The sequence below is a fragment of the Lissotriton helveticus genome, chromosome 7 (genome assembly GCF_964261635.1).
Source record: "Lissotriton helveticus chromosome 7, aLisHel1.1, whole genome shotgun sequence".
Lineage (NCBI taxonomy): Eukaryota > Metazoa > Chordata > Amphibia > Caudata > Salamandridae > Lissotriton > Lissotriton helveticus.
The window spans coordinates 695,934,476-695,960,862 of record NC_136068.1 but is presented as its reverse complement, the minus strand read 5'-3'; the positions used below and the strand labels follow the sequence as shown (position 1 = coordinate 695,960,862).

The window sequence follows — 26,387 nt, the reverse complement described above, 5'->3', positions numbered from 1 at the left end:
TACCGCCTTGTCACTCAAGCCAAGCTACCCCCCTTTGTGCTGGGCTTGCCTATCGCAGGTCCAACAGTATCCTTCCTAAAATTTCAGCTATTCTCAAATTAAATGTGCCATAATGTGGAAATATCAATGTTTCTTATTTCTCAGTGATCTTATGTCATTGATTAAGATAAATACATGTATGAAGACCCAAGTTTATAGTCATATAATGTCCAGGCTTAGCTTCAGGTGGTGGTCTTCTCCCTCTTGAATAGGCATTCCCACATCTCCCCTGAACAGATCTTGTAAAGCTGTAAAGAATGTAATTGTTCAACACTATTCAACAATTACAGTAAATCTTTTTGTCTCAAACCAGGAAATAATTTCTTTCCCCACAGGTCTTGTTCGGTGTCAACAACCAAAACCAGCACAGAACTCCATGACGTAAACAACTAATCACAGCGTGACACACTGTGACGTCAACCTCACTCCTCGCAGCAGTTAACCCTCCTTTACAATTTTCGGGAACACACTCTTCTAAGCATTAGGCACACAAAACAATGCACATTGTAACTATAACATACAACTTTGTCTGCTCCACTAAAGAAATTGCTAGTATTCAATTATAAAAGAAATGATTCAGAGCAACACTTTTTGACCTACTCAGAAACACACTCAAGTGAACCCCGACTAGTGGGAATCATCCAGATTGATGCAGTTTCTACATGTGCACTATGATCCACTATACCAACCGTACCTTACTCTCGCACAAAGATAAATGTCCCTATCTTAATTGTGCCATTGACGTGGTCTCATGACCAGCACCACAGACCTTAGCAGACACTTGCAATATAGTGTCTTCTACACTTTTTAATATTATCCTGGGATCTACGTCGAGCCCGATAACAACTTCAACTTCTTTACACCAAATGCTACACTCACTCACTCACATGACAAAACATTACTGCATCACGGAACACAATCTCCACTTAACACAGCAAGCTAGACATGAACAATAGCAATGTAAAACCCTATTAATACTCACTCCTCCACGGTCACAAGTGTCTCTCAAACTGCTGGAACTCCACAAATCGTCTGCAAGACATGGGCTTAAGGGACTCAGACTGGGTTTGGGCAATGTAGAATGGGATACTATAACTCTCTTTACCTCAGCAACCAACCGTCCTCTGCTTTCACCTTGATGGCAGGTTAGCACGTGGTAACAATTTCCATGCAACAGGCCTTTGTGGTTGGCAAAGGAAAAAGAGAGTTAGTATTCAACAAAACAATTCAAATTCCTGTGACCCACTTCGCCACAAAATAAGGAATCACTAACTAAAATCAAAGTGATTTATTACAATCAGTAGTAAATTCAAATCGATGCAAATATAAAGCATTGCTCCGATACAGAGTTCAAAAGAAGGCGTTAGTCAACAAACTAAATCCAGCTCAATAGCATCAAAATGTGACAAATGCAGCCAAATGAGTACAAATGGCAAAAGGGTAAAAGTCATCTAATCAGGGCTCTAGGTTTAGTCCGAGGATGGATAAAGAATGGGAAATCTTAAGGAATTGAATAAATAGGACAGTGTAATCGGAAGGTGTGAGCATAGCGAGCATTTCAGGAGAAAACCTTTAACAGAGGACAAGTGTTCAGTATCTAGCTTTACTCTCTCAAGAATAGGGCAAGCAAGATGTTTGTACCTCTCCAAGTCTAAAAGCTCTGGTCTAAACTCTAACAGTGCATACATTACTTAAACCATACAGATACATTCTCATAGTAACAAGTAGAATTGTACTAAATGTGCCCATTGGCAACATCGTCAAAATTTTGCATCTCATGAAACGTTGATATTCACATGGCCTTGGATGGAACACCATGGCAGAAAGACGATGAATAGATACCTTTCCATCATTCATTAGCTCCTCGCGTCTCTGCCAAGATTTTCTTCTCAGGCCTCGCTATCAATAATACACAATACTCCTTTCTGTAACTAAGGAAGCCTTCGAACCGCATCTGCAAAGGACAGAACATGCAAGGCGACCAAATTGCATTTCAGATTCAGAACTAGCTAAATTAGCAATGTTAAACACTAAAATGTGCACTCTGATTACATGGTTATAGTACATGAATAACGTCAAAATAAATGCAGCAATATGAATATAAATAGGTTCACGCTTACATTGTGTAAAGTCCTTTCAAATAAATTTAACATAACTTGAAACTGAAGTGTAAATATGTATGAAAACTACATTTCATTCATGGTTAAGCCAAAAATTAAGGTTGAATCATGAATCTCTAGTTTCTACAGAGAATATGATTCGAATTTGAATTTCTTTATTCAGCATAAAAAGATGGCCATAAAGGGTCCACAGGTAAAAATTTCACAAGAATCATATACAAAATATAAAGTAAGCTTAGAAACATCAATAAGAAAAATGCCATCAAATACATTAAACAAAATTATTCCCGAACCGTTTTCAAATTAATGCAATATAACTTGAAACATAAGCATAAATATCTACAAAAAAAGACATTTTGTTCATGGTAAAGCTAAACATTAAAGTGCCCAAGTTTATAAATCTCTTGTTTCTACAGTGAATGCAATTCAGTGATACATTGAAATACTTCACTTATCATTAATAAAGTTAGACACAGAATATATGCTGGTAAGTGCACGTAACTCTTTCAATTTTGTGACATGTAAGGGTCGAGCTAAAATTACGCTGCTCCCCCTGTGAGGGTGGCTTTCATGCAGAAGGGACATGGCCCATGAAAAATTTGCCTCACTGCCAGAAAGGGAACTCAGTCCTACATTGAGTTTCAGCGCATTTCCATTAACCACTTGAAGTTTATTGTTAAGTGATCAACCCCAATGTCACCAAAAGGACTGAGGTGTTCTATTTCTGACAGTTTTGGCGGGACATTGTACCCATAGTACAATAAAAAGCGAACAGTGAAAGGCTGTTACCCAAGCAATGGGGGCATACGTTATGTGGTTAATCAGTTGCAAATGGCCGATGACAATGTGCAGTGCTTAAATACCAAGTGATGAGGCATAAGCCTTCGCTATTAAAAAGGGGAATAGATTTGGAAAAGAGTAACCCACTTGATCCTGTAATTGAAGTTGCATGCTGTATCAAGATGCCCTGCTTCATGGGTTAATACAAACGACCATGCATCTGCAAGCAGGCAGAACTTAAGATATGGTGGCCTAGATATAGGCAGGACGCTCAGGTCCCTATATTTCAAAATTGTTAGACATGCCTCTATAGTAAAGTAGCTCCAGTACTTTTCTTCCCGGGTGCAGGCTTCCCCCAAATTCCACATGGGGAAAAAATATAATTAAGATAGGACTTACATAAAATGATCAAAGAAATATATTTACCAGGTTATTAATACAATGCCTTTTATTTGAACAAAGTAAGAAAAAATAAGTATACTCTGGTTAGATGTCATTTTTGTACCTATTATTTCACAGACAAAGCTGCAGACGTATTAATGTAGAAATATTGTTTTCTCATAATAAAAGTCTGACAAGCCTAGTTATTGATAAGCATAGGAATTACACATGTTCCGTAAATGTAGCCTTTAAGTGACAAAATGAATCCCAGGGTTGTTCATTATTTCCAAATGAGGGCATTGAAGGTTTTTCCTCAGTCTTCCCTTCTGTTATTCTCTACACCCATCCAAACACAGGGTCATTCTATAAAAAACAAAACAGTGGCAAGACATGACTTAATTGTAGCAGTGTCAAAACTGTTACAGCCACAATTAAATTGATTCATTCATTACTGAAGATTTATCGAACGTTTAAGCAATATTGTTAGAGGTTAAATATAACAACGGTCACTTTCTTGCCATACACCACTTGTCAAAATAAGTAGCCATCAGCATAAATATGTATGTAGGGGGTCTTCAATAGTCATATCTTATTGTTCTGATAATCCAACAGGCTAGCTTCAGGATGGCAAATGGACAGGAATACAATATAAACAAAAAGTTACTTGCCTGTAACTGTAGTTCTCCAGTATTGATATTTTTCATACATTCTTGAATGCTTGAACCATTCCTGTCAAACTGGAAGTCCCGCGGTAAATACAGAGAGTCATGCAATATTAAATATAGACAGAAAAGCTTTATCATGGTCACAGAAGCAGCCAATTTACATCATTCTAAAAGGTCTGAACTTCAGCCAATCAGCACATAACAAAGCTTTCACCCTCCACTATCCAGGTCACCATGGATTGATTTCGTAGCATATGTATTGAAGAATAATATAACATGGCTGAGTCTGAGATAGGGAGGACCGTGTATATGAAAGATACCAATACTGGAGAACTACAGTTAAAGGTAAGTAAGATTTTCTTTCTCCAGTACTGGATCTTTCATAGATTCACATACTTGAACCAGAACAGTACAGTGAGCAGTAAATTCACAGTCTACAGTTGTTAGCGAATGTTGGGAGACAATGAGAACAAAAAAGGGTCACCTTATTGAAAGAAATGACGTACCACCGCTTATACCACTGCCTCATCTCTGTATGCTGTTGAATCCAGACAGCAACGGTGGTACATCACATGGCTTGAGAATCTACAGGGGGGCTTGACTCTACTGCTCTTGATTGGCCTTAATTCAGTAGGTTGGCCACCCTGAGGTGGATCCTTCAATGTCCTTCCGACCCTTCCACCTCCAGTGACCATTTGTCATTTTGAGTGATGCTTTCTATACTTCACAGGGGCCATTACCTTCAGCCTCTGCCGTCCGCGATATTAATATGACCATTGACCACCATTACGGAACTTTCATTGCCCCGATGTCACACTGGGACTCACACTGACTTGTCTGGTGCCCCTGACATTTCGCCGTGTCGGCCCTCCCCTATGGAGAGGCCCGTATTGAGACGATACTTACCCCCTTGCCTCTAACATTCTGTTCACAAGCAGCCAGTTCTGTGATGGCGCTCACTTTTCAACAGACATGAGTTTCGTGATGGCGCTCTCCTTTTTTAGTAGACACAAGCTCCCCGGACTGACACTGACTATCTTTACCTTTTACTTTGACGATAGAGGGCTACTCCTAACATGGCACACGAGAAGCACATTTTGTCTCACTCTCTATTGAGCTGCCCAGCTCTAAACACCAGTTCCAGGATGGCGCTCACGTTTTCACAAGCGCAAGCGTCCTGGACTCACCCCAGCTACCTTTACCCTCACGGTAGCAGGCCACACTCAACATGTCACCCCAGATGCACATACTGGCCCGCTCTCCGTTAAGCTGACCAGTGACCCTGCCTCCACCGCCCCGGCAGCTGACTGGTTCCTGATAACCTTGTAATTGCCGAGGTCCCGAACCAGCTCAAATACGTGCGAGTATTTAACCGCGCACCTCCTTCAACACTCTCTCTCTTCCAACTGGCGGAGCGAGGATAGGTCATCCAGCAAGTGAGCCACTACAGAAGAAAACAAGTTACTTACCTGTAACTTCAGTTATCCAGTATTGGTATCTTTCATAGATTCACATGCTTGAATCATCCCTGCCATCGAGTGGAAGTCGCACAGTAAATTTTATAATAGAAGAATTAGTCTTATAATAGGCAAAAATGCATTGAACAGTCACTGCAGTAGCCCATCATATCCTTTTTTTTTTTAAAAGAACCAAAGTGAAAACACAACCAATCAGACATCAGCACCCTCTAGAACACTACACAGAGGGGCAAGTCCCTCAGATTTTCTAACACAAGTGACAAGAGTAATGATAATAATTAAGGGAAGCCTCTCAGGGGAGGAGGGTGGGTCGCATGTGAATCTATGAAAGATACCAATACTGGATAACTGAAGTTACAGGTAAGTAACCGTTTTCTCATACAGTATTGGATCTTTCATAGATTCACATGCTTGAATCAGAATAGCAAGCAGTTACATAAGAATAATTTATTCAAATTCAAACTTTGAGGTTGGTGGCTCCCATATAAAAATAGATATTATATATATATATATATATATATATATATATATATATATGTGTGTGTGTATATATATATATATATATATATGTATATATATATATATATATATATATATATATATATATATATATATATATATTTATATATATATATATATATATATATATATATATATATATATATATATATATATATATATATTCACTGAAAAAACCATAGGTTATAAACCATATATAGTTAGGAATTAGCATTTACAAAACCTTGAAAATTCACTGAAAAAACCATAGTTATAGACCATATATAGTTAGGAATTAGCATTTAAAAAACCTTATTTTACTCACACAAAACCAATGAAATTCCATATATAGTTAGTTGTACTAACTATATATCACGCACCCGCAATCCACTGCTGATGATGTCACATATTACATCATTCATGACATGGTCAGTGACATCACTGATGACATCACTGATGACATCTCAAATGACATCACTGATGACATCACTGATGACATCTCAAATGACATCACCGGGGCGCGGACCGAGGCGCGAAGCTCAGCGACCCGGAAGCTAACCGGGGCGCGTCGCGAAAGCGCGACGTATCGCGTTGCCGCGTAATGCGTCTTGTGACGTACCGCGTTAGCGCACCCGGAAGTGTCCCGGGGCGCGGACCGAGGCGCGAAGCTCAGCGACCCGGAAGCTAACCGGGGCGCGTTCCGCAGCGCGTAACATGAGCGTGAGAGGTCATGTGACTTGTTAATAAAACTTTTCATTGGTTCATTTCACTTTTGGTTTCATAATGATGTAAGGCTAGGTCAGGTGACCTAAAAATAACACTTTTCATTGGTTGAGAAGTATTGTTTTCCCCTCCTTCTTTCCTCACTCTGACTTTCATCATTGTGAGAGGAAGACCTATTTTGCTTGTTGGAAAATGGCTTCATTGGTTGCTTCAGCTGGTGCACCCCCACCACCACCTCCACCTCCTCATGGGAAGAGAGGACCACCTCCCCAGGTCATTACCAACACTGAGGAGGAAGATGAAGAAATGGATGAGGAGGGAGAAGAACCACAGTTCTTAGAAGAGTTGCCCCGGGTTTCCAGAAAGAAAGCCAGTTTCATCTGGCAGTTTTATTCGATCCCTCCTGGCCAAAAAAAAGTCAATGCGAGGTATGTCACCTGCCGCATATGCAAAGAACAATTGTCCAGAGGGACGGACAAAAAATATAGCTATGGAAATCACACAATGCACAGGCACATGACAAGGAAGCATCCACTAAATTACAGCCGGGCGGAAATAAGGGATATGCAGGACAATCCAAGACCAACTCCTGTGGCCAGACCAACAATACCGATTTCTCTAACACCAGAAGAGGCACGGGAAACTGTGCCAAATATTCAAGAAAATTTTGGGCACATGATTCACTTATGTATGCACTGTCGTGCATTATTAGCTTGTGGCAACATGAGCATCAATGCACTCAACCTGGCGTATGAACACCATGATTGCCCTAACCGCCCCCAGTAATTTTTTTTTGCTCCTGTTGAGCCCTTTTCAACGCCTGTTTTTTGTTGTTTCCCCCCCCCAAAAAAAACCCAAAAATATATAAAATCGTTCAAAAAATACAAAAAAAACAAAAAAAATTCAAAAAATAAAAAAAAAATATAAAACAACAAAAATATTACAAAAAAAGTTCTTTTCAGAACTACCTTCCCTTTCAAAAAAAATTGCTAGAATGTTTAGCACTCTGGCAAGCTCTATTTCTTTTGGTTCGCTCCCGGGTTAGCTTCCCGGTACGCGGACCGGGAGCTAACCAAAAAAAATTTAAAAAAAAAAAGTGTAAGTATAAGGAAAGTAAACAGAGAGTGATGTTAAAAGAAAGACAGCTATAGGGAGTAAAGAAGAGATACTGTTTAATAGATCTATTTACCGAAGAAAAGACAGAAGAGGGTATAATTGTGAAAAACAAAATAGATAACGAAGTGAAAGAAAAAAAAAGAGAGTATAACATTAACAAAGAAGAGTTTCTTGGAGAATGTGAGTGAATGTTCAAAATAAGATTAAAACATGAGGAATAACAGAGAGAAAAAATAGAAAACAGAAAACAAAAAATAACAGAAAAAGATTAATTGAAACAGCAAAGAAATGTAAGTAACATAGAGCCATATCATCAACATAGGCAATAAAAGTTTTGCAGCTTTTATTGGCAGAAATGTGTCGCTAAAGCTGCTTTTGTGGCAGAAAACTGCCGCTAAAACCACTTTTGCACCAGTTTTCTGCCAATAAAAAGAGCAATAATTTTATTGGCTGTGTTCATAATATTCCCCTTAGTGTGCTTCAACTACACAGAGAAAGCATTATGAACAAGTAGTGATAGAGTGATCAGTCAAAGACACTAAGAGTAATAGAGACGGAGTGAGTGAACAAGAGTGAGGAACTATGAGAAGAGAGGGACTGAGAAAAAGAGTGGAAGGAGTTGAGTAAGTAGGTAATAGAGAAAGGAATGAGGGAAGTAGCAAAGGCAGGAAACTGAGGGTTAAAGAAATGAAGCAGTGGAACTAATAGTAGTTAAATGTGATAGAAATGTAACGAAAAGAGTACAAAATATTTACCTTATAATTGTCGTTAAATTACTCACTTTTTGTTTTTATACTTTCAATCTGTGAAAGAGAGAACAAACATTTGAAAAATATTAAAACATGTATTTAAAAATTAGAAAAGACAAGGGAAAAGATTGAAGGACAAACAGTTTTTCAACAACTTTGACACTTACAGAAGCTTCTGCTTCTCCAGGCCCCCTACACAGTCCTAAAGATATACATTTTAAACTAACAGTATCTTGATGCAGATGAAGTGAGGCCTATCTTAAAACATGGTGCATCTTTTGCATTGCTGTTGTTTCAGAAAAGTGTCGCAAGACACTAAAATTTTAAATAATTGCTTCAGGATGCCAATAAGATGTCTACTATCCAGAGGTTTGTTTGAGGTGAGGCCTACTCAGGGTTGCAGATGAGATTTACACTTGTTGAAGAGTACAGAGGAGATAATACATGTGAAGGTCTACCAATGAAGTGAGACATGTCCACTGCACTCTTCAACAAAGTCCAAACCTCCTATGTTTCCCTGGACAGACCTAAACTTGATCTGCACAATGTGATTCGTAATGATAGGAAACACAGGTGATGTAATTGAAATACGTGCAATTTATTTTGCTCATTTCACAATCACATCACTTGTGTTTCCCTTGCTTAGGTATCTCATTGTGCAGATGTAGTCTAGCATATGAAAGAATACGCAGAAGTGCAGCACTGCATGCAACAACTTTGACACTTACAGAAGCCTCACCTTCTCCATGCCTCCTACACAGTTCTACATATACATCATAAATGCAAACAGTACAGAATTAATTATACATGTTAAATGGTTTATTTTTGCTGTTCTCAGAATGTATGAAAATTCACTAAAAACAGTGACTTGAAGGTATTCATCATATAACAGCGGGGAAAAAAAAACACAATCAAAATGATTGTGTTTAAAAAACCCATACAACATAAGAAATCAAAATTCAGAACTCCTTAAAGTTAACTTACTTTCCATGACGTCCAAGGATGTCCTATGAACAGCTTACACTCTTTTGTGCTGTTATTACTTTCAGCCCGCCACTTTCTGAAAGAAAATCTCCATCGTTTTTAAAAACACGTTACATGCAATAAATGACTTCTTGCTCTCTACCACAAGTTTCCACAAGGCCAAATCTGGTCAGAGCCATTTATAACTCTTGGATTTCTTGTAAGCCAATCCCGTCATTTGGCATTTCCGCAACTTTCAGAATTAAAATGTTGAAGATCATTTTCACAATCCTGGAATAGTAATATCTTCCCCTTCTTGCTCAGTCATGTTCTACATTTCCTATGACACTGATACTGCTTACTATGAAGCAGACTTACACTACCTCTATGACTACTACAATTATTTAATTCTCTACATCACTTTTAATCACAAAGCAATGTAAAACAGTAGAAAGCATTGCAGACTTACATTCCCTCTACTCCATGTTTTGATTGGCTGCTTCAATTAGCTTATAAAAAGAAACAGTTTTTCTGAACTCATTCAAAGTGCACGTATTTCTCCATGACGTCCAGTCCTATGGTTAGAAGTTATGTCTCTGAACTACACTTGTCCTCAAGGCCAAATTGTGTAGGAGCCATTAGAACTTCTTGAAATTCCACAGAGCACATCCCGAGATTATTTCCCTAAAATTTTGGTTTTAAAAACACCAGGTAAGAGTTTTTAAGGTCATACGGCAATTTTTTTTTGAAAATTAAAACAGAATCATTGCAGAATGACCAGCCATTTCTAGACTTTAAATAAGCTGTGTAATGTCCTGATGTTATTGAAGGGCCGTCATGATATATAATTGCTGCAGTTACAAAAGTCCTTCCTGATATTGACAACTGCGAAGCTACAAAATTTTTAATTAAAGTTGTCAATTTTGTTCCATCAGGCCTACATCGTTGGAACATTAAAATGACATACTGGCCATATGTTCGTATAAATAATGTGGACATCATTTCAGATTTACATTGGCTACACTCCATGTTGTGATCAGCTGCTTTTACTAGCTTATTAAAGGAGACTGATTTACTGTCTGGCAAAGTTAAATATATAAATCTTTCTGAGTCTACACTAGTAGTACTTGATACCATACAGTTCTCGCAGTCATGCTGCAATTGATAAGAAAGCCCAAACAGCTGATCTACATCTACACCTTCAGCATGTAATACATCAAGCATATACATTAAAAACTCCTGACAATCTTGCTGAATATTTTGAGAGAATTGTGTTTGGCCTGAACATCTGTCTAACAGATTTCGAATTTCAGACACACTTTCTATGTTTCTTCTATCAGTGCTACATTTCTCTAACACAGAATTTAACAAACTGCAAAATCTTTGATCAGAATTGACCACAATCTCTTCTTTTACATTTTCTAGAGAAAACAAAACATTAACCACTAAATTAGCATAGCAGTTGACACCAGAACTGTTTTCAAATTGAAAACCAACAACATCTTCAACAGAATCCTTTTTGTTTCTGCTTGTAATTTTAGGTTCATCGACTTTTCGTCTTTTTGCTACAACCTCCCCAGTATTGGTCACATTTCTTCGTTTCCGGCCTACCACACGTTTCTCAAACAAAGGATACTGAGGCAAATGTGGCGCATACTCTCTTCTTAACCTATTGTATTCCTTAACACAATCTAGATCAGCACAAATGTTTGTGACATCACACTCAATCAAGTACAATCCCGATAAAGTTCTAACTCGTGACAATGCCACATATGCCATACCCTCCTTGAACACAGAACTGCCAATATTCACCAATGCACTGTCTACACTTAAACCTTGCGATTTATGGATTGTCACCGCATATGCCAAGCAAACAGGAAACTGCTTACGGCGAACATATAAGTCTTTTACAAGCAAAAATCTAGCAGAACAACGAGCAATTAGCTGTACTTCCTCAATGCCATCAAATTTAATTTTTAAAAATTCAATTCCATCTCTATTTCTGTATTTCACAAAATCAACAACATTACCCATTGATCCATTTACCAGACCTCTTTCAACATGTAAATTCCTTCTTAAAATTATACGGCAGTTCAAGCACACATTCAGAGTCTTTTTAAAACCTGCAGTTTTAGATATACTCTTCTCTAATGAATCCAATTTTGTTTTCAGATTCTCAGACAAAATAATTGTTGATCCCATATGCTCTACTCTGTCAATAGCTTCCAGTTTCACAATCTCTTGCTTTTCTAAATGCAACATTTTGTTGTTAAATTTGGCACATTCTGCAAGAGTTGGCATCAAACATATTCCAGATTTCTTCTCAGTAATTTTCTGAAAAATATTCTCAGGCACAACATCTTGTTCTGGATATAAATTTGACAGTAATCGTGCATGTAAAGCTTCTTTCCCATGCTCGGTCACTTTTCCAATTCTAACATCTTGTAGAATAGTCTTGTAAACTTCATCCTTCGCCTGACGCATATTTTCATGCAGTTCAGCATAATTGAAGTTTAACCATATATTGACGTTGCCAATGCTGCCTAGGCACTTCCTGGTATCTTCATGCGTGAGCATTTTGAACACAGGTTGCCCTTTCACTGGTGTCAGCTGCAGAAGATCTCCAAAAACAATGATGTGTTTGCCACCAAATAACACATCATACTCTGTTTTGAGAACTTCTTGCATTCTCAAATGCACAAAGGCAAGCATGACATTGGAAACCATGCTTACTTCGTCAATGATAAGAAGTTTCATTTTTCTCAAGATTCTTGAAACTTCAAAACAAGCATCTCCAGATAGCTTGTGATATTGTAATTTGTTGTCATGCTCCACTGGCAGCATCAGTAAACGATGTAAAGTAATCCCTTTAATATTATGTGCTGCCAGTCCAGTTGGAGCAGTGACAACACAAGACAGCGATGACTCTGTCCTTTCCTGCAAATAGCATGAAATTGCTTTAATGAGGAAACTTTTCCAGTTCCCGCTTCTCCACTCACGTACAGTCGGACAGGCTTCAACGACGTACATGAGCACTCTTTCTTATCATGACTTAATCCATGATCAATTTGCATGGTAACTTCATCATATATTTTCCTCTGCTCAACGTTGAGTTGTCTTTCCAACTCTTCTAAGTTAACCGCATCCTCCTGAGCATGTGCCATGGCTCTTTCCACTTCATTCATAGCAGTGGCAGCTTCATTTTCGATAACAGGTCCTCCTAGTGGATCCTGACTCAATGAAGCAGAACTCTGACTGTCCTGAGAACTGTCTCTGGCAATCTCGGCTGCAATCGTTGCTTCCTGCTCAATTTCCGCATTCAACATTTCTACATATTTGGGAAAAGCAGGACATTCTATGGTCTCCTTGGCGGCATTGAAAGAGTCTTCGTAACAGAGAAAATCTCCAAGCAGTTCCTCTTCTGCACGCCAAGGCTTGAAAAGTTGCAAAAGTGCTAAATAGAAAAACTCCTTTTTTTCAGGAGATTCGCCACTCAATTTTCGATGGTTTACCAAGTGGCATTTTCTTTGCTTGACCAGACATCCCTCACTTCCTATTACAGCATACACTCCTTTCTCAGTATCTTCTTTGATGTTCCTCTTGAATATGTAATTTTGAAGAACCTCATACAGACAAACATTCTCAAGGTGAATGCTTCGATTTGGATAATATGTATCCAACATGTTGGTCTTCAAAATGTCGGTACTGTTTGGCTCCTTTTCCGCCAAATACTCAATTTCCCGGACAGGTTTGAGAACTCGATTACGCGTTGCAGCAAGACCAAGACTCGCCCAAACGATACTCCTGGACTTGGCATAGAGACTTGCTGAAGACAACCGGTCAGAACATTCGTACGCTCCGAATTCTCGATGCAACAACATCTTCAGACTGAAACTGTACAACTTCTTGCTGAGGCTCTTTTCATGGGAAATGTCCTCCCACATATCCTTCAATTCTGTCTTCTCTTTTTTGGTGATGTAAGACGTCACATACCGAGCCACAGCCATACAATTATCAGCCACAAACTGTATATCCATGTTAGCATTCCACATGGACAAAATCACCGGGTTGTAGTCATTGATGTACTTGGACTCTTCGTTCCTCTTCAAATTGTATGTGTTTTTAGGTGATTTCTTCATGACATTGTGTCGCAGCGAAGACATCAAACTGTTTACTCTTCCTTTAGAAATCACCGGTCGTGGAAAGCCGAAACGACATTTGGTGTAGAACTTGTCCTTGTTTCGGAATTTACGACGGCAGTACTTTCCACATCGATGGCTTTGGAAACGCAGAACTTTTTCTCTTAGGCTTTTCTTCTCCTTTGCGTTTGGAACAGCACACGTAGAATACTGTTGGATGAAACTCATCACTGAGTCTTCTGGATCCGTTCCAAATTTAGGTGCATCCTTGATCCACAGCAACATATGTATATGAGGAGCACCTCTTGCTTGGTACTCCTTTCTCCAGAAGAAATCCAACACCTCTCCAAGAGGTGGATTCTTCTTATTCATGATGAAAGACATCATAGCTTCAAATCTATGATTGAAGTACCTACATACATTGACTGGATCCAAAGAGCACAGTTCTCCGGGTGTCTTGAATTCGATGTTATCTACGTTAGCATTTGCCTCTCGTAGAAATTCAAGTAAGTCTTCCCAGCCATACTCGGCACAGCTCAGAGTGAGGAACCATGTGGGAGTACCTAAGTTCCTCAGCATACATTTTAAATCACCATGACGACGGTACCAGTACTCATTAGTACCACGCTGACACGCCATGAGATTAATCAGGTGAGAATCCAAAATACTGTCTTGGACATTGACTTTATCCATAAAGTCACTTGCCGAGATGTTTTGCATGTGTATACCACTTTTCAAGATGTGGTTCACTGCATATGACAGTCCAGACAGATCGCTTTCAAACAGGAGATGAAACAAATAAGGAATGCATTGTCGAAACCTAGCATCTCCTGCATACAATCGCAAAGTCCGGTATTCAGAAGCAGGAATTTGATGAGGTCGCTCATATCTTCCTCCCTGACCTGTTGGAAAAAGCTGTGGGAAACACCGAGCTTCCAAACTTTCCTCCGAAACACTAATGGGACTCCCTTTGGCTTGTTTCATTTGAAACAACTCAATAGCATTCCCCATGACTTCCTTGGAATGCAAAGGATGAACACTATAATGTTCATATATTTCTTCACTAGTAGAGGGTTCTACTTTCTCAATTTGACCAGCACACAAATCGCTATCCTCTTCCTCACTTACTTCCTCTTCTGCAACATATACATTCTTATAGTATTTATTATTTTTTTTCAAATACAATGTTGCCTTTTTAACTTTCCTAACATCTACTAAATCTTGCCATATTTTCTTATTCTTTGTCGGAACCCCATTAACTAAGATAACCAGAGGTTCCTCTTCCACTTTTTCTACTCCAATTGTGTTAATGTTTTTCTTCAAATCTAGAGGCAAATAAACAACTCTTCCCTTTAATCCTCTCTGTAAATCTGATGGAGGCAATTTCCCTGTCTTTGGCTCCATTCTTACAATAGCCTGAAAGGGATGGATACTTTGAATCAAAATAGATTCATAAGTATTTAAATCCTTCAATTCAGAAGGAATCTCAACCAATTCCAGATTATTATGAACTGCTCTAGCAGGCATCTGGTTTTGATTTAATTTGCAACAACAATAAGTACACACACGTTGATCCAATCCCAAATCAAAACAATTTTCTACCATCAAGTATGTTGCGAAATCCTTCCATTCACTATTATTTTCCCTTTCACTTTTTGCATATAAATCCACTAACTTAGTCTGATTCTTATAATAAGTGCGTCGACAACACACACAAGTGAAATTTGGCCTCTCACTTGATTTCACCTCAAACGTGGCAATTTCCCTCTGGAAATTATCTGTACTGGAAACCTGTACACTATCTTCCACATTACCCTCTTCTTCTTGGTCAATTTCAACATTCTCCTCTTTACTTCCAAAGTAACAAAACTCAATTTCTTCACAAATATTCTTCACATCTACTTCAGAACCATGCAAAAGAGCAGCGCATAATTGTTTAAGCATAATTGCTGGACTCTTAGCATAATACAACATTCTAACTAATTTCCTCACTTTATTATGATGCACTGCTAGCATCCTGAAATGATGAAAAACACTCTGGCATACTCTCCTGGAAAGACAAGCCAGTGAATGACCATGCAAACCTGTCACTTCTCTCACTCTGCAAGGATCTAATTCTTGCAACAACCTTATTTTCTGCTTCAAACTTTTCTTATTAAATGACCGTACAAAATCACAAAGCAAATTGATGGAATCCTGTCGCACACTACAAATACTACTACACTTCCAGGTGTAGACAGGACCCTTAGCACGTCTTCCTAAAACCTCATTACCTAACACCTCTTCTGTCTCTGTTGTCACAAGTTTTTCTTTTTCAACTGGACAACCATCTTTCACTTCATAAGCACGACCACTGGTGTCAACTGCATGCACCAAATCATTATCCTGGAAATAACTCTCCTCATTAAAAAATGCCTCACAGCTTGAACTATGCATCCATTCTCCAGAAAAAACTTCACAAAAATTACTACGATTAACTATTCTCTTCCATCTACTATTTCTTTTGAAATCATAAATTGTCTTGTTTAGCTTCCTAATTCTATTGATTATCAAAATAAATAACTTACGTTTAATTTCAAATGCCTGATCAATAACTTTCTCAACTTTTTTTTTCTCTTATAAAAAACCAGTTTCTGTTGACCTTTCTTAATATTTTTTAACAAATTGCCAATTATCCTGTTGCGGAACATTCGTTTACGAATCTCCCTAAACTGTTGTTTCCTTCTACTATCATGCACAGAGTTATCTCTTGCTCTAGCAGTAACATTTTTGATTGGCCTTTCCTTTCCATTTGAATTCCTTCTCGTTTTATGGACTGAAACATTTTCTGTAGTAATATTTTTTTTACTACACATATTTCTTATGAAATATTTTGTGCTCTTACCCGGTGCTTTCTTCGTGACTTGACAAATCTTTTTGTTAGAGGACTGCTGCTTATTTTCTTTCACCTGCTGTCTTTGACGTTTTGCAGCCTTTCTCTGTCTTTCTATTGTTGGCATGGTGAAATCTTGAAATGATCTGCAGTTGAATCTGTGGTAAAATATAATAAAAAATGTTATTAACCATTATTACCAAACAGTAAATCAATAACAGTGATCAAAAACTTAACACACTACTTGACATTTTAATTAGAAGATTTTTTAGTCGTTGGCAAATTTACAATACAGAAATAGCAGAAAAGAAATGACATTTATATTTATGTTACCTGTGCTATTTTATATGTGAATCTGATCTAATTTTATGAGCATATTTTAATATTTTATTGAAGACACTACACATAACCTGTTTTTGAAGGTGTCTTTATTTTTAAATTAAACGGTTTACATTTTTACTTTTTATTAATTATAAATTTTAAAAATAAATGTTTATATTTCCATAGGCTCAAGCAGGTCAGCTTCCCACCCTATGTCATATAATTCGGACAAATCTGCATCCTCATCACGCTCTTCTTCATCCTCAGGATTTAAATCATCCAAAGGATCAACATCCACTGATGTTTCAATTACAAGTTCAATGATGAGGTCAAAATCAACTGATTGCAGATTGTCGCTCATGTTGATGTTGTCTTTATCTTTAAAGAAAGATAACAACAATGAGATGTTGCAGAGTAAGAGACAAATCTCAGAGATTATAATAGTAAAATTGTTTAACAAGAGTAATATTTTGCAGCTATTATTTAGCCATGTCCAGCAATGCTGAGCAGGTGAAGACTATGTCTAAATTTTCAGTGAACAGGACTCATCTCTTCTTAACCTTGGATAAGCCTCACCGACTCTGTGTGTCCTGCACATACTTAAATGTAAAGGGGCAGATTTATGTTAAATGGCACATCCCCAGGCATGCACCAGTTAACGTGCACCACTACTCTGCCACCCATGTTGTGCCGTATTTACAATTAGATAGGAGAAAGCTTCGTCAAAACCCTGCGCCTGCTTTAAGCAGGCATAGGTCTTGACGCAACATTGTGGAGATGGGGCACCCCTGAGCCTTGCTTGAGCTGCATCGCACTTGCGATACAACTCCAGCAATCACTACCTTTACAGCACAGATACGTCACGCATCTGTGCCATTTTTGCCCCATGATGCCCCGCATTGTAAATGCAGCACACCATGGGTGGCGGAACAGCGGCGCAGGATGACTGACACATCCCTGGTGATGCACCAGTCATCATAAATCTATCCCTAAGCTTCCTATCTTGTTGGAGATGAACCGCCATATGTATCATCAAAGTTTTTTCCATTTCCTAAATAGCGAACTTTAAGGAATAAATAGCGATTCATTACCATTCCTAGTTTGCGATGACCTATTTGCTAATTACAAATTACCCATTCATTTCCATGCAGCAGGAGGCCCATAGGAATGAAGCTGCAATTTGCGATTAGCAATTTGCTAATCGCAAATTAGGAATTTTTCCAAGGGTGCAGGGGTGTCTCAAGAACACCCTGCTGCACCCCCTGAAAAAGAAATTTGGGGGCATATGGCGCACATACATGCCCTAAGGGCATGTATGGGCGTCATATGGGACCTTTTGTTTTTTGGAAAAAAAGCTTTTTGAAAAGAATTCACAAATTACCACCAACTAGAAGTTGGTGGTAGTTTCCAAATCCTTAATGTCATTTTTTTACATATTTTTTGTTTGATACATTGCATTTAAGTAATCACAAAATTCGCAAATCCTTCAGTGCAATTGCAAAATAAGGAATAGCAAATTTTGCTACTCCTTATTTTGCATCAAACTTGTTTGATACATACCATTTGTCTAATTAACATTCGCAAAGGCTGAAATTCGTAGAATTTTGATCTTTGCGAATGCTAATTAGCTTGATACATATGGCCCCAAGTGAGGCCTGTCTTGCGACATGGTGCATCTTTTGCATCACTGCTGCATCGGTTTCATGTGGTACGTTTTTTTTACACCATGACATATCTGCCTAAATGCATCAATTTGTAATTTTGTCGCCTCATAGCAAATCTTTTGCACCGCTGCTGCATCATAAAAGTGACGCACAGTGGCACAAAAGAAGCATACACCTATCATAAATCTGTCCCTAGCATTTTAAATGATTAATCCAGGATGACGATAAGGTGTGGCCTATCCAGAGGTTTGTTTAAGGTGAGGCCTACTCAGGATTGCAGATTAAAGTTACGCTTGATGAAGAATACAGAGGAGATAATACATGTAAAGGCCTACCAATGAAGTAAGTAATGTGCACTTTATTGCGCCAGTCATCATAAATGTATCCCTAAGCTTCTTATCTTGTTACAGATGAACCACCATATGTACCATCAAACTATTTTGCATTTCCTAAATAGCAAATTTTAAGGAATAAATAGCAATTCTTTACCATTCCTAATTTGCAATGAGCAAATTGCTAATTGCAAATTAGCACCGCCGCTGCATCATAAAAGTGACGCACAGTGGCACAAAAGAGGCATACACCTATCATAAATCTGTCCCTAGCATTTTAAATGATTAATCCAGGATGACAATAAGGTGTGGCCTATCCAAAGGTTTGTTTAAGGTGAGGCCTACTCAGGATTGCAGATTAAAGTTACGCTTGATGAAGAATACAGAGGAGATAATACATGTAAAGGCCTACCAATGAAGTAAGTAATGTCCACTTTATTGCGCCAGTCATCATAAATGTATCCCTAAGCTTCTTATCTTGTTACAGATGAACCACCATATGTACCATCAAACTATTTTGCATTTCCTAAATAGCAAATTTTAAGGAATAAATAGCAATTCTTTACCATTCCTAATTTGCAATGAGCAAATTGCTAATTGCAAATTACCCATTCATTTCCATGGGCTAGGAGGCTCATAGGAATGAAGGTTGCAATTTGCGATTAGCAATTAGCTCATCACAAAATAGGAATTTTTTCAAGCGTGCAGGGGTATCTCAAGAACACCCTGCTGCACCCCTGAAAAAGAAATTTGGGGGCATATGGCACACATACATGCCCTAAGGGCATGTATGGGCGTCATATGGGACCTTTTGTTTTTTGGAAAAAAATGCTTTTTGAAAAGAATTCGCAAATTACCACAAACTAGAAGTTGGTGGTAGTTTCCAAATCCTTAATATCATTTTTTACATATTTTTTGTTTGATACATTGCATTTAAGGAATCGCAAAATTTGCAAATCCTTCAGTGCAATCGCAAAATAAGGAATAGCAAATTTTGAATTAAGGACATTTTAAGTCATTTCCACATGTGCAGTGTTTTCAAATTATGATTTGAAAATCGTTTTTGGGGAAAAGTAATGGTTTGCAAATTTATGACAAGGACATAATGGTGTATGCTTCTCTATAAGGCATTTCAGTGTCTCTGATGTCATTTTTCCCATATTACATTATAAGACCTTTCCCCATGGAGCACATTCCTTGTAAATATGCTCCCACCTGTGCATGGCGAATTTAGATTTTGACTGTTTGAGTCACATAGCCATGTTAAAAGTGACCCAAAAAAATTGCAAACGCTTTAAAAAAACACATTCATGTGTCTTAAGGACATTTTAAGTCATTTCCCCATGGACAGTGTTTTCTAAGTGGCGCAAAAGAGGCATACACCTATCATAAATCTGTCCCTAGCATTTTAAATGATTAATTCAGGATGACAATAAGATGTGGCCTATCCAGAGGTTTGTTTAAGGTGAGGCCTACTCAGGATTGCAGATTAAAGTTACGCTTGATGAAGAATACAGAGGACATAATACATGTAAAGCTCTACCAATGAAGTAAGTGATGTCCACTTCATTGCGCCAGTCATCATAAATGTATCCCTAAGCTTCTTATCTTGTTAGACATCAACCGCCATATGTATCATATAACTATTTTGTATTTCCAAAATAGCGAATTTTAAGGAATAAATAGCGATTCTTTACCATTCCAAATTTGCGATGAGCAAATTGCTAATTGCAAATTACCCATTCATTTCCATGGGCTAGGAGGCTCATATAAATGAAGGTGCAATTTGCGATTAACAATTTGCTCATCGCAAATTAGGAATTTTTCCAAAGGTGCAGGGGTGTCTCAATAACACCCTGCTGCACCCTTGAAAAAGAAATTTGGGGGCATATGGCGCACATAAATTTTAACAACATTCCTTTACCTCAAAAACGATTTTCAAATCATAATTTCAAAACACTGCACATGGGAAAATTACTTAAAATGTCCTTAAGACACATAAAAGCGTTTTTTGATTGCCTTTCCAGCATGGTTGGGTCACTTTTAACATGGCTATGTAACACAGACATTTAAAATCTAAATTTACCATGCACAGGTGGGAGCATATTTACAAGCAATTTGCGCCACAGAGAAAGGTCTTACATTAAAATGGGAAAAATAACATCAGGGACAGTCAATTGCCTTATAAAGAAGCATACACCATTATGTCCTTGTCATAAATTTAAAAACAATTCCTTTTCCCCAAAAACGATTTTCAAATCATAATTTCAAAACACTGCACATGGGAAAATTACTTAAAATGTCCTTAAGACACATAAAAGCGTTTTTTGATTGCCTTTGCAGCATGTTTGTATCACTTTTAGCATGGCTATGTAACACAAACATTCAAAATCTAAATTTTCCATGCACAGGTGGGAGCATATTTACAAGCAATTTGCGCCACATAATTCATAATTTTCTCCTTAAAGCACACTATTCTCTATCTAAATTAAAGAAATATTTTCTCACCTTAGCAAATACTTTGAGTTTGAAAACAGTCTCAGAAACACACCAATTTGTCTTCAGCAGAGCAAAAGGTATGCACTCCAGAGTCTGCAGCTATCAAAAGCACAGAAATGCTGTAATTCTTCACACATATCTGTCATGTCACCCAATCAAAACTCTTCCCTCACTTTTTTTCAAATGAAAACCCTTCCCCCCTCTGCCATTTCATGCCTTTTCTGCATAGCAACCACCTCTTGGAAGACTTCTGGTGTTTGCAAGTTCACACAACAATGTTGCAATTGAACTCTGAACTCTCAGTGCACCTGCATATCCAGTGCATTCTTTCATTTAATGATTTTTTATTGACCATTCAAAATACATCTTTCAAATAACTCATCCGTGCACCCTAACTTTCTGTTTTCAGCAATCAAAATCCACCAATCACTGTTACTGCTTCATGAACACAGAAACTCCACAGTTTTTTTCATTTTAAACTCTCATTTTTTCAACTGCCATTTCATTGCCACACTTCATCTGACTGCAGGAGAACCTTCTCTCACCATGTTTTCTGTCTGGATTGTTGGACATAGTTATATTCACTGGGCTCAAAGGTACACTGAAAACAGGAATTTACCTAACCTCAATTTACAAGATGTGGAAATTAAGTGGTTTGGCCACAGAGGATTAAAATGTCACCAATTGATACCATTGGTGAAAACCTTTATGCATTTGCCCAAACCTGACCTGTTAATTGTGCACTGTGGAGGTAATGACTTGGGCACTTTGACTGGTGTAGGTCTGGAAATGCTTTTAAAGGACACCTTTGAGCAATTAATGGCACTTTTTCCTCAGACTGCCTTGGTATATTCAAATATATGCCAAAGACAGAAATGGAGGTGGTCAAACCAATTTTGTCCACAAATTGAGAAGTCGAGGAAGCATGTAAACAAATCTGTTTCAGCTTACATGAGAGACCATGGAATGGGCTCCCTGTACAACAATAACTTGCGTTACTACATGCAAGATATCTACAGAGGAGATGGAGTTCACTTCTCAGATGAGGGCAACAGAATTTTCACTCTGAATTTAAGAATGTGCATTGGTACCTACTTATAAGTACCTAAATGTACCATAAACCCAAAAGCTCTTCTCAGAGCTACCCTACATCTGATCACTCACAATTATTATTTTACTCTAACATTTTTCACTAATTTTCAACAAAGTACGCTCCCTGGGGCGCTACCCGGTACGCGAACCGGGAGCTAACCTCGCGAAATTTAAAAAAAAAATGTTTTTTTTCGCACATATGGGCCTCCTCAGCCACCCTCACAAAACCTAGGGGGTCAAGATAAGTCTACCGTGCCCCCTTCTACCCATTCTGAACATTATTTGCCCTCCATCTTGTATCTTAATTCGACCGAAACACAAAATGGTGGACTCCCGTTACGCTTAAGGTTCGCGAACCGGGGCACTCAACGGTTCGCGTACCGGGTCGCTCCCTGGGAAGCGCACCATCAAAAAAGGTGGGAAAGTAGTTCACAGAAAAGCCACTGGAGACAATTTCACCAAATATAGACTAGCTCATACTACATACCAATCCCTACCATTTTCACAAATTTGATTGGAATTCCATTTAGCCATTTAGCCTGTAGACCTCTCTAAATACCGTGAGGTAAATTACTTCACAAAACACATCTGAAGTGTTGGAATTGACAACCAATTAAAATGTTACTTTCATTTTCTACTTTTTTTACCTGACATTTGATTGGTTATATACCTGAATATATATAAAGGAAGAGAAGAAAACACAGCCATTTTGACTACTACTTCTTGGTGTACATTTCAATAGGATTTTCACTAATTCCTTCAACTTCTATCTAAAGGTAAGTTTTTATTTTTAAAACTGAAGTATATTGTGCACTATAAGTTAATATGGTAAACTTTTTCTGATAGTTATATACTATCCCTCTGTAGTAGTTATAGATTTTGATAGACTTCTCTGTTATAGTTATGGATGGAGTTAGGCTTCTCTTGTATAATTATGAATTTACTTACGTTAAATCACATACACTTTTTTATATTCCTACTTCCACTCTGATACTATACACTGCCCAAAATTAATCCCAACAGTGCCCTATCTCTACTAATATATATTTTTTTTATCTAAATTTCAGGCAAAATGGAAGGCGAACAGAAAGTTGAATTTCAAATTGTCCTGCAAGAGAGCAGCCAAGAAATCATTGATGAAAATGATATTGAATTTTTCGATGAAACTTGGGACAAAGAACTACTGCAATGTGTACAAGCAGTAGATAACCTCCTTGAAAATGAGGACATTTTACACCCTCAGAGACTACAATGTATATTCAATGATAATTATGAAATTTCTGACAATGAAATGTTAGAAAGTTTAATAAATTATGAAACACAATCACAATAAAAAAAAATGCTTAAAAAATAAAGAAAATAAAAAATAATCAACAAAAACAACAATCAATTAACATACAGCATTTGAAAAGTCTATCATTCATTTTTCATTGCAGTACGCTGCCCAGAACGCTTCCCGGTTCGCGGACCGGGCGCTCCCCACGCAAAAAAAAACAAAAAATGTTTTTTGTTTTTTTTGCCCCGCGGGGCCCTTTTAAAACCTCCACATTAAACCTAGGGGGTCAGGGAGGATCTAGTATGCCCCCTTATGGTCATTTTCGCCTTTGTTTTGGCCTCCTCTTGTCTCTCAATCCTACCGAGAGACAAGATGGCGGCCGCTCCGGACTGTTTAGAATGTTGACAGACACCGGAGAGCCAATCAGCTTAGCTACGCGAAGTTCCGGTACGCTTAAGGTCCGCGGACCGGAGCGCTGCCCAGAGCGCGCTTACAGATATATATCTTTTTTTAAACGTTAATTTCTCAAAATCCACTGGAGCACATATATTGAGACCTAGAAAAGGCACATCGGGCTACCAGTCCCTACAATTTTGCCAAGTTTCATGCAAATACATTCAGCCTTTCGGGCTAAAAGTGAGGCCAACCGCCCTATGGAAAACTCAACGTTAAAAACACGTTTTGGGACCCCCCTTTTTTCTCGGCCCCCCCTTGACGAAACCCCCCCAAATTTCCAAGGGCTGCTCAGAAACAAAATGTTCCATTTTCCAGAAAATTTCAGCCAATTCCGTCCACAAACAACAAAGTTATTAGACATAGAATTTTCAAAAATCCCATAGGGAAAAAATCCTAACTATATATACCTACTGGCGACCGCCAGTAGGTAATATATATATATATATATATATATATATATATATATATATATATATATATATATATATATATATAGTTGCAGCAAATGTCCCAGTATGAGAAGAGCAAACAAAAGCTGGTGCTGGCGGCGAGGTTCAGGACACCCTCGCAAAACAATGGTTACAGCAAAGATTCTTCAAAAGAAGACGCCGCACACTACCTCGATTGTATGACTTGTTAGTTTATTTCTTGTAGGTTCCCCACCTACGCGTTTCAGACAGGTCAACTGTCCTTGATCACGGTTACATGAGTGATGTAATATGTGACGTCATCAGCAGTGCATTGCACGCGCAAGTTATAGTGAGTCCAACTAACTATAACGTGGGAATTTCAATGGTTTTATGCGAGTAAAACTTCCGGCTAACTATAACTGGTGTAAAACCTATGTTTTTTCAGTGAATTTAATAGGTTTTTTAAATGCTAATTCCTAACTATAACTGGTGTGAAACCTATGGTTTTTTCAGTGAATTTCAATGGTTTTTTAATAGCAAATCTTTATAGGTATAAAAAATAATAAATTTTAAAACGAATTTTATATTGTATAATTGTATCAATTTTTAAATTTATTTTTTATTTTTAACTTGGGGCGCGCACCAGGGAGCGTCCCGTTAGCGCTATTCCCGCGAACGAAAACAACATCGTAACGTTTCACGTAGACACGTGATGCGTCATATGACGCACAGTGTAAGCGCACCCGGAAGCACGCGTGCGCATACGATCGCGGCGCGCCTTGGGGCGCGTACCGGGGAGCGTCCCGTTAGCGCTATTCCCGCGAACGAAAACAACATCGTGACGTATCGCGTAGACGCGTGATGCGTCGCAACCGAAAGCACGGAATGTCCTGACACGCTTACGCTACGCACCCGCGGGCGCGCCCCGGAGCGCGACTACGGGCGCGTAGCGTAAGCGCGTCGGGTCATGTGACCAGAAAATAACACTTTCTATTGGTGCAGAACAGTTTTGGTTTCCAAATGAGTAAAGCCTGGGTCTTGTGATCTGAAAGAACAATAGTTACTTACCTGTAATCTGTGGTTCTCCAGTATTGGTGTCTTTCATAGATTCACATGCCTGAATCATTCCCCGTCGTCGGAGTGGGAGTCCCACGGTATATAAAAAAGCAATAATATGCCTGTAATAACCAAACAACCTTGGTAATAACCAACCAGGAAGTAAAGTAGCCCTAGCTACAGGAGCAAAAAGCTCCCACACTCATGACTATCCTAGTCATTATGTTAGACCAAACTGCGGCCAATCAGGCGACAGCACCCACCAGAATGTTCTCCCCAGAGGCTCAGGCTCTCAGATTTTCTCGCACAGGAGTGAAACCAACATAATTTTGCCTGAGGGAGCCTCTGAGGGGAGGTGGGCGGGTTGCATGTGAATCTATGAAAGACACCAATACTGGAGAACCACAGATTACAGGTAAGTAACTATTGTTCTTCTCCAGTATTTGGGGTGTCTTTCATAGATTCACATGCCTGAATCAGATTAGATAGCAGTACAGAAAAAACCAATGCTCATAGACGCTAACAGTATATAGTATACATGCATAATGATAAAATGCAAAAGAAACATGGTAAAGCGTCTAGAAAGAGCATAGAGGAGGCGGGAGAACAGAGGCTCATCTTATTGGAAAAGATTACGAAGAACTGCTCTTCCCACCGAAGCATCTGCATCACTAGCTGAGTCCAGACAGTAGTGTCTCGTGAACGTGTGCCTGCTGGACCACGTTGCAGCTCTACAGATGTGCAGAAGAGGCACCCCA

General features: G+C 38.5%; 1 protein-coding gene across 2 annotated transcripts in view; it reads right to left on the bottom strand.

Moving 5' to 3' along the window:
- Positions 1 to 436: 436 nt before the first annotated feature.
- LOC144766978 (uncharacterized) overlaps positions 437 to 26,387 on the bottom strand; it is a 353,584-nt gene continuing 327,633 nt past the window's right edge. For both annotated transcript variants that reach the window (XM_078650650.1, XM_078650649.1), the window contains one exon: positions 437 to 3,683. In XM_078650650.1, the coding sequence (XP_078506776.1) occupies positions 3,657 to 3,683 (27 nt within the window). In that variant the 3' untranslated portion in view covers positions 437 to 3,656. The remainder of the gene's footprint in view (positions 3,684 to 26,387) is intronic.